Raw genomic sequence first — 10,026 nt, forward strand, 5'->3', positions numbered from 1 at the left:
TTCCGTCTTTTTCTATATTTTGGAAAAGGTTGAGTAGTATGGGTACTAGTTCCTCTTTAAAGGTTTGGTAGAATTCTGATGTGAAGCCATCTGGTCCTGGGCTTTTCTTTTTAAGGAGGTTTTGTATAGTTGATGCTATTTCAGATCTTGATATAGGTCTGTTCAACATTTCCATTTCATTCTGGCTGAGTCTTGGGAGGTGGAGGAACTAAAATTTAATGATGATATTTAACTAGAAGGTATTTATCTAAATTACATCTGATATTATTTTATTAATTTTTAGACAGTCAGAAACCAAAGTAAAAATTTTTATTTATAACCCAAAGATGAGTTTAAGAAAGACTGGACATTAGATTGAGAACTGAATCACTTTATGTCTTTTGACTGAGTGTACAGATCCTCTTTTCTGAAACTTTAGTTTTCTTATAAAAGAAATGAACTTTCAAATTCTTCTGTTATATCTATCTTTTAAAATTCTTGCTGAAAATGAATATGGTAATTTTCAGGTCAATCAAAATAGGATAATTTATTCTGAGGAAACTGGTAACTCTAATGTCAAGAGATTTAAGCAAAGATAGATTTTTTTTTTCCTTCACTCATTCTGCATGTCCAAAAACAGGCAGAAGAGTTTTGATAAATCATAGTCAGGTACTACAGCTGTACATTTCCATGTTAAAATATCACTCCATGATGGATAAAGCAAGGATTAAGAGTATGTTAAATGCCATGATTTTTAATGTGAAGAGTGACAAATTGAAACACTAAATACTCAGATAAAGGAAACCCAGAAATTGATGAACAGCTTTAATGAATCCAAGTCATTATATAATTAAAAAAAGGAAAAAGAAAAAGAATAAATTGTAGTATTTAGAGAAACCAACAAGCAAGCAGTCTCAGGCTGGGTTTTCCCATAAGTAGATCTGAGGCATGGATTCCTGTGGTGAAAGTTATCTCAGAAGGAAATAGGGAAGTACTGATTGGGGAGTAGCAAGTGGGAATCAGGACAGGAAAGGAAGGTGATATGGATACAGCAATGAGGAGGTTATTGCTGCAGGAAATTCCCAAAGGAGATTTCTGGCTTTAATTTGATCTTACTACCCTATGGCTGAGGCAACTGGGGTCACTGAGGGAACTTTTTATTCTATGGCTATCTTCAGACTTCCAGTTGGCTCTTATGGGTCTGCAATTAATGAAGTGTTCCGTTGTCCCGCCTCCTCTGAGCCTCACCTGATTGACATATCCAGACTTCTGGATATCCTCTCCTTCTGGTCAGGGTGCTCCTAGAAAGTGGCTATCTTTGGCTTGGGTCTACTCTCCAGAGAGAAAACTCAAGTCCAAATTTGATGAAAGCATAACAGAGCCTAAATATTTGCTACATGGCCCTTTCCAGGAAAAGTTTCTGACCTCTGATATAAACAAATCTTTCAAGTAATAGTTTTTCTTCGGGAAATAATTTGAGTCTTTTTTAATCATTCAATCTTTTCCTAACAGGAATATTCCACGATGATATTTGTGTGTGTGTGACATGTAAATAGCCTTGTATGTATCCTTAAAGAGGAAAGTCTTTAAGTGTAGTAGCTTAACATCTCTTGCCACAGAATCTGTCATATCAACTGCTTCTAGGCATGGACATGGCAATTTCATGGGTGTGTGCCAATTGTTCTACTTCCTTGCTTCCTCGTCCTGTGATGAATGACGTTATTTTTTGGACATTATGGCAATGTGTTGTGTGTTATTAATCAAAATATATGGCATGATCAGTGGACTAGATGTGATGAAATGGATAGGTATTTTAACAGCATGAACATGAAAGCCTTCTCTGTGGCTATGGCATTTAAGCATAAAAACCTGAGTAAAGTGGGTAGTGCCTGTGACTCAGTGAGTAGGGTGTGAGCCCCATATACCAGAGGTGGTGGGTTCAAACTCGGCCCTGGCCAAAAACTGAAACAACAACAACAACAACAAAACCCTGAATAAAGTGATGGGGTAAACTATAAAAATATCAAGAAAAAAATTTTTTTTAGATTACAATTACCTTGTAAGGTAAGTTTTTGGAGTACCTTTAAGTTTTTGAAGTACCTTCACTAAGTTGGATGAGCATTTTGTTTATTGGTTATTTAATCTTTACAACAGCATTGTAAGAAAGGTGTTGTTCATATTACCAAGGATTTTCTCATTTAAAGAACTCACTTTGTCTAGGGCCAAACTTTAAGCAACTAAAAGAAGAAGGGATTAGATGCAAAGGCGGTATTTTCAGGAACCATTGAACGTCTACAATAGTTTGTTTATTACACCTCACTGTCTGATGTTCTATTTTTCTTTCTACTTTTTTGGATTATACTTGGCCTAAGTTAGGGCTCTATAAATGTTCATTTATTGAATGAATATCGAACATGGCTGCTATCATGTTTCTTCTATTTGATGAAAGCTCTATAAAAGACAAGGACTGTGACTATCATTGAAGCTTCTTTCCAAAGGCTAGAAGAATAATATGTTCTCAGGGCTCTGGAGACACACAATAGGTACAAAATAACTGATAGATAAAAGCAGACTGAGGTTCTGCTTCATCACTCACAACAAAAGTTCATCTGGGTTTCAGACTTTCATCTGTTCAACAAATTAACTAGAAATTCTGTATTATCAGTGCCCAACAACTGGCTCTTTTTCCTGTGTCCTTACCACCCCCTCCCCTACCTTTCCTAAGTTTTACTCTTAGAAAATGCTTTGTTAAAGCTTGGAGACACAATGGGCAGTGCCTGTGGCTCAAAGGAGTAAGATACTGGCATATTGGAGGTGGCGGGTTCAAACCCAGCTCCCAGCAAAAACTATAAAAAAAAAAATTTGGAGACACAATGGAGAAAAGACTTTGTCCAGTTTGATTCAAAACATAGAAAAGTGTAACCCCAACTCCACTTAAGAAAGGTTTCACATAGAAATTGTATTTGAACCAGTTTTTGAACAAATTCATCCAGTTAAAGATTAAAAGAACATTCCAGGTAGAGAAAATAAAACACACAGAACTTGAGAAGTGAGTAGGAAAAGGGTTCTCTCCTTCAAAAGCAGGCATCGACTCAGCACCCTGACATGAGGCCCAAACATAATATCGTGTCTAGTTCAGCCTGGCAGATTCCTTGACTGATAATCATCCTGAAAAGAACCAAAAAGAGGGAAGACTTGCCTCTGCTCCTTCCACTCCCATCACCTCCTTCCCCCCCATTATCTCCTTCTATTCCCAGCAGATCCTTCTTTACCCCCTTCCCTTCCAATTGCCTCCTTCCTTTCCCATCACCACCTTCTTACTTTGCTTTCTTTTCATCAAATTGCTGTATGGATTAAAATAGCACATTTCTCATGCTAAGCCCACTAGGAAAAAAGAAAAAGAAATATAAGGGTGAGGGAACCAAGGTCAAGCCTTTGTATTAGAGGAGTAAGCAAAATCACTAAACAATAGCAGCTTGGACAACTCCTTGCCACATCTGTGCTATATATTATGAAGCCAAACTCAAACCTTCTAATACTGAAAAACAACGGACTCATCACCCCTATCTGCTCCACATTCTCTTTCACCCACTGCCTCAGCACCAGTTCAATACTGATTTTTTAGGTCTAAGGCCAACAGACAGGCTTTGTAGATGATAGATCACATTAGTACCGCTGATACATTCATAAGAGACCTGCCTTAATATCCCATCTAGAAATTTTTTTTTAGAAAACACAACTTCGTTATGTCTCCGAAATCACAGGATACCACCTGAGCCACGTAGCTGAACTTCTCTCATTGTTTTCAGGAACTTCTAGACTATCAGATGGTGACTTACCCAATTTAGACATTTCAGCCAGTGCAGATGACATAGTGCTAGAGTAAGGAGGAATAGAAGAGAAGAGGATGTCGGAGCAGGGGAATAGAAAATTGAAGAGAAGGTCCAGGATGTTTTCCCAACTGGGAAGAGATCATTCTTCCTGGGAAGGATAATTTATTAGTTCTTTCACCTCAAATCATTTGCTTTATTTATTTAAGTCTTAGCTTCTTCATCTGTAAAAGGAGGCAGTGATAATGCCTGTGTTCTCTATTGCACCAAAGGAAATACCAGGTTAAAGCAGTGTGGCCTTATTGAAGTGTGAAGCTCCTGGGCTTTCTCTGTCACTTCTCAGGAAGGCAGGCAGGCCACCTGCTGTAGCACCTTCCTCAGAGAATATTTGACTTCCTTATTTCTCAGGCTATAGATCATAGGATTCAGCATGGGGGTGACCAGGTTGTTCAGAATCTGAACAGTTGCATTAAGCCAGGGATTGGGAGTAGGTTGCAGGTAGATGAGAACCACTGGCATGAAGGAAAGGAGGATGGCAGTGAGGTGGGCACTGCAGGTGGAGAAGGCACGACGTCGGCCCTCTGTAGATCGAATTTGAAGAATGGAGCAGACAATGAGACTGTAGGAGGTAAGAATGAGAAGGAAACAGCTGAGGGGCATGAGGCCCACGCTGATGAACCCCACCATCTCCAGGGCCGAGGTATCTGCACAAGCCAGCTTCAGCATCACTGGGATATCACAGAAGTAATAGTCCACCTCATTGGCGCCACAGTAGGGCAGCTGGAAGGTGAGAGTGGTTAGAAAGATGGCCTGAATGCAGCCAAAAAATGAGGTCCCTGCAGCCAGGATGGCGCACGCTCGGTGGCTCATGATGACAGTGTAGCGTAGAGGGTAACATATGGCCACGAAGCGGTCATAGGCCATTACCGTGTAGAGGAAACACTCAGTGCAGCCCAAGAAATGGTAGAAGAAGAGCTGGGACACGCAGCCTGCATAGGAGATGGTGCGGCTGTTCCCCGAGAGGTAGAACAGCATCTTGGGGGAACTGACAGAAGGGAAAAATATGTCAAAAATAGACAGCTTGCAGAGGAAGAAGTACATGGGCGTGTGAAGGCGGGAGGAGGAGAGGATGGCCAGCAGGATGAGCAGGTTTCCCATCAGGGTGAAGATGTAGAAGGACAGGAACAAAACAAAGAGAGTCGTCTCCAGGCCCTCAGTGTGGGGAATGCCCAGCAGGATAAATTCAGTCACCGCCGAGAGATTCCTCATCTTTGTCAAAATGTTGGACTTCAAGAAAACCCACAGGACTCCAAAGTATGAACACTGATGTCAAACTGAGAAGCTCTCTAATGGATGTGTTGGTTCCATGTGACTAAAGTCAACAGTCAACCTTTTTACGTAGGAGCAGATCTAAAACAAAGTATAAGAGAAATTCTTGACTATATGCTGAAACTTTAGGTTCAGACCAAACAAGGGTCAGAAGACTCAGTGTTGTTAGTTTATAATTCTCTCTAAACTATTCTGTATAATCAATGTAATCCCAGTCTTAATTCCAAGAGAATGTATTTGATATTAATAAACTGACGAATACCAAAGTTTATATGAAAAGAAAATAATTGTAATAGACAGACACTTGAAAAACTACAAAATTTGAGAGCTAATACTACTGGATTTTAAAACTTACTTTAATGCTACATTAATCAAGATTTTGTGGTGTTAGTGAAAGAAGAGTTACAGAGCTCAAAGAACAGATTAGAAAACCTGAGGCTAGACCACAGACATGTGGTCAATTGATTTTTAACAAAGGAAAGTAAATGGAAAATAAGCAGTCAATTCAACAAATAATTCTGGAACAACTATTAGTTTAAGAAACATAATAAGGCTTGGCGCCCATAGCACAGTGGTTACGACACTAGCCACATATACCCAGGCTGGCAAGTTCACACCTAGCCTGGGCCAGCTAAACAACAATGACAACTGCAACAACAACAACAAAATAGCTGGGTATTGTGGTGGGTGCCTGTAGTCCCAGCTACTTGAGAGACTGAGACAAGAGAATCACTTGAGCCCAAGAGTTTGAGGTTGCTGTGAGCTATGACACTATAGTACTCTACAGAGGGTGACAAACTAAGACTCTGTCTTAAAAAAAAAAGTAAAATAAAATAAAATAAAACCAATGATCCTAAAGCCATTCCAAGTATTAAAATATATTTCAATGGATCATACTCATATATTTACATACAAAATGTGAAACTTTTAATGCAATACCTCTGAATACTCACATTTGCCAACAGGAACCATAGTGGAATTTCCTACAGTATCATAAAATGTAATCCAGCTCACATTCTCTGGTTCCCCAAAAGAGCAGACTGTCCCAGCCTCAGGAACTGAAATATGGTGTTCGTAGAGGAAGGTTCCAAGGACATACATGTCCTATGAACACTTGAACACACTCATTCCCCTAGATCACTTTCTTCAGTTATCCTTAGGCATATCACATGATTCAGTCATTGGTTGCTCTAAGGGAGCCATGACATTGAAGTTAACCACATGTACCACCCAAAGTCCAATAATAATGAAATGCTTTGATAAAGGAAATACCTATATCATTCCCCAGTCTGCTTGCTTTGAGAACAGACTCTAAAGTTCACCTTCACATGACTTGCTTCTTTTTGTTTCTTGCACGTTTAAGTCTTTGCACATAGTCACATTGTAAGACTTCTGTTTCAATTATATACACATTTCTGGAACTAGGTAGGTATCTACAATTAGCATCACTATTTAAGACAGGATTGAATAAATGATAAGCATTTAATTATTATCTATGTGTTCCTTTAGGAGACACACCTTTAAAGCAACCTTAATAAATTTAGTTCATTCAAAGGAGGATTATATATTGGTAAAGTGGCTGTAAGGCATCCTAGATGTAAATTACTTATTATAAATAACAGTTAATCTTGACTGAGCATTTACAAGGGTACTAGGATAATTTTTTTAGGTTTAGTTGTTTCTTTTTCTTTTTCTTATTTGAGTCTCAATGCAATCCTGCTAATTTTGAGAGAAAAGTAAATCACAGAGAGATTGCCCAGCTTGACTGCACAGCTGGACCATGACTGTGAGAATACATTTCAGGTCTGATCCCAATGCCAGCACCTCTAAGCCTTCCCCGTGAGAGCTCCCTTGGGGTACATGTATTATTCAGATACTTGAGTACTATGGAAGTTTGCTCTGTGCTTTTCTGTGGTGAATAATCAACGAAAGGGTGTAGAGCTACTAAAAACTTTGATTTCAGTTCAGTATAGATAGAAAAAAAAGAAACAGTGAGGTAAGTTGCCTTGTGAAGGAGTGAGTTCACCACCACTGGAAAAGTCAAAATACGGATCGAAAGACATTCTGTCAGGGATGTGATAAGGAAGATTCTTCATTAGAACACAAGATTGTCTTGTCTTGTGTCTGTGTGAACCCTTTATATCCTTTTTTTTTTTTTTTTTGAGACAGAGCCTCAAGCTGTCCCCCTGGGTAGAGTGCCATGGCATCAAGCAACCTCCAACTCCTGGGCTCAAGCGAGTCTCCTGCCTCAGCCTCCCAAGTAGCTGGGACTACAGGCGCTTGCCACAACGCCCGGCTGTTTTTTTGTTGCAGCCATCATTGTTGTTTGGTGGGCCCAGGCTGGATTTGAACTTGGCACCTTAGGTGTATGTGGCTAGCACCTTAGCAGCTTGAGCCACAGGCGCCGAGCCTTTATATCCTTTTAACTCAGAGATTCTTTTATTTTGCTACACAGTCCATCTTTTCAAACAAAATCCAAGCAGGTCCCACCATTGGTGGGACCACACCTATGGTGCCTCTTACAAGGGTACATGTGAATCTTTCTAAATGTAGAATATAAATGTCTTAACACAGTAACTAAGAAAATGCCATGAAGGCTATGTTAACCAGTTTGATGAAAATATTTCAAATTGTATATAAAACCAGCACGTTGTACCCCATGATTGCATTAATGTATACAGTGATGATTTAATAAAAAAATCCAAGTAGGTGCAGTAAAGCTTAATAAATGTTTCTCCCAGTAAGTAAATGATTGTGTATTAACCAGGGTATATATGCCTACGTAAAACAAATAGTAATAACAATAATAACATGTTAATGCATCTTAAAAGAAGAAAAGTACATATCTTTGGGAGGTCAGAATAGCTCTAAAGAGTCTCAGGATGGTAGAATCTCACTGGGATGTTTTTGTTTGTGGTGTGTGGTTGAAAACCAAACAAAAACCTCAGTTACCTTTAAGCAAGTATGCACAAACATTGTACTGAAGGCTTTAGGTGTACTTATCTCTTTCAGTTCTCGCTACAACTCTGTGAGACACGTAGAGTTAATTCCTATTTTACGTTAGGAACTGAGGTGAGAATTTAAGTATATTTAAGTATCTACATCTCTTCGTGGGTAGAGTTGGGTCCCACACATAGAATGCCTTGCTGAGCAGTTTCCAATTCTGACTCCTTAACATGCATTCAAAATTACTGGCAACCTCTAAATGATGTTATTTTTATATTGATTTATTTTCATAACGAGAGTCTATGCTTTTTTTTTTTTTTGGCAGTTTTTGGCTAGAGCCAGGCTTGAACCCTCCACCCCCGGTAGATGGGGCTGGCACCCTACTCCTTGACCCACAGGCGCTGCCCAATTCTATCCTTTTTTAATTCATTCTCATAAGATACCTGTAAGATTGTGGTAATCGACTTCTATTTTCATACAAGGATACTGAAACTAAGAGAGTTAAAAAACTTTTCTTAAAACCTAAAAGTGAAGAGCAAATCATACCCAGATCTTCTGGCTCCAAATTTAGTGTTCTTTCTGATATGTCATCACTGCCTTCAAAAAGACTTGATATGGAGAGCAATTGCCCCAGTGTAAGAAAAAATTAACTCACAGATTCAGTCTACAAATTTGGAGAAGTCTTCCTGGCATTCCTGCAAAATCAACTTCCTGGCATGTCTGTATTTATCAACTATTCTCTGAGTACTGTACTGGAGTCTAGCTCAGGAGAGGGATGCAAGTCTCTCAAGATTATATTATGCATAATTGAGTCAATAGGTCCCAAGGTACAGAGAAATTTTGCTACCCAAAGATGATTCCCCAAGAGTATACCTCATGTTATGGTAGAACATAAAGGAAAATTTATGTCATATTATATTTGGTTCGTTCAGAAATAATAGCCTGTCTCCTTGTTTAACTCCTAAGTGCTAATATTTGGTAAGCTGGCAGACATTTCCCTCCCCCTAACTGGCCTAAAATGACCTCACCCACCAAAATAACCTCACCCATAGAGGTAGATCTCACTTCTTTAAATGGCAGTTTTAAGTCTTTAAACTCAGGAATTAGAAAAGCATTCATGTAAAAATAACTGTACACATATTATTCATGCATGTGTTGGGGGGAAATAGAACCTCAAGGTTGATGAATTGATGTAAGTCAAGAGGGAATAATAAGTTTTCGTGTGATTCAGAATATATATACATAGAGAAATGTCCAAAAAGGATTTGAAAAAGATGAGATAGGGTTTACTGTAGATGTCTACATCATGCAGAAAAAAGTAAGAGCTGAACCTCTCTGGAAGGGCGTGACATTGAACTCTATTTCTTCTTAACTTGGGTTTATGAATATGAAGAATTCCTAAATTAGGAAAAAGAGGCTGAAGCTGTCTGGCTGCATCATCTTAAGAGATATTACTTCATTCTGATTCCAATGAGCATGGTAAGAACAATTACATATAGTGTCTAGTGCATAATTCAAAAAATGAAAATTTAACAAAAATGTAAGTATAGAACTTCATTATTATAATAGCTATTTTCCCTATGTACTTCCAATTTTATAGTCACAACAAAAGGGTTTAGGGGAAAGTTCTGGTGTTTTACATTTGAAAACTATCTTCTTTTCACATTTCATGATCTATAATACCTCCCATTTACCAATATCTCTATCAAGTTCAAACACACCAGTGATCCAAAATAATTCAAGTCTTAGTGTATTCATCGCATAGAGCAACATCTATGTAGCAATAGCATAAATTTGTTTGTTTTTTTTTTATTGAATAGTAACTGTGTACATTAATGCACGTCTGGGGTACAGTGTGGTATTTTCACACACAATCCAAAATACTTCCATCAAACTGGTTAACATAGCCTTCACGTAATTTTCTTAGTTATTGTGTTAAAAC

At 38.5% G+C, this 10,026-nt stretch overlaps 1 protein-coding gene across 1 annotated transcript; it reads right to left on the minus strand.

Moving 5' to 3' along the window:
* Nucleotides 1-4,148: 4,148 nt before the first annotated feature.
* On the minus strand, nucleotides 4,149-5,078 carry LOC100950450 (olfactory receptor 149-like). Its single transcript, XM_003796888.1, has one exon. It carries the CDS (start codon nucleotides 5,076-5,078, stop codon nucleotides 4,149-4,151), a length of 930 nt encoding a protein of 309 aa, XP_003796936.1.
* Between the last annotated feature and the right edge of the window lie 4,948 nt (nucleotides 5,079-10,026).

This window comes from Otolemur garnettii, unplaced genomic scaffold (genome assembly GCF_000181295.1).
Source record: "Otolemur garnettii isolate 467f Iridium unplaced genomic scaffold, OtoGar3 scaffold00108, whole genome shotgun sequence".
NCBI lineage: Eukaryota > Metazoa > Chordata > Mammalia > Primates > Galagidae > Otolemur > Otolemur garnettii.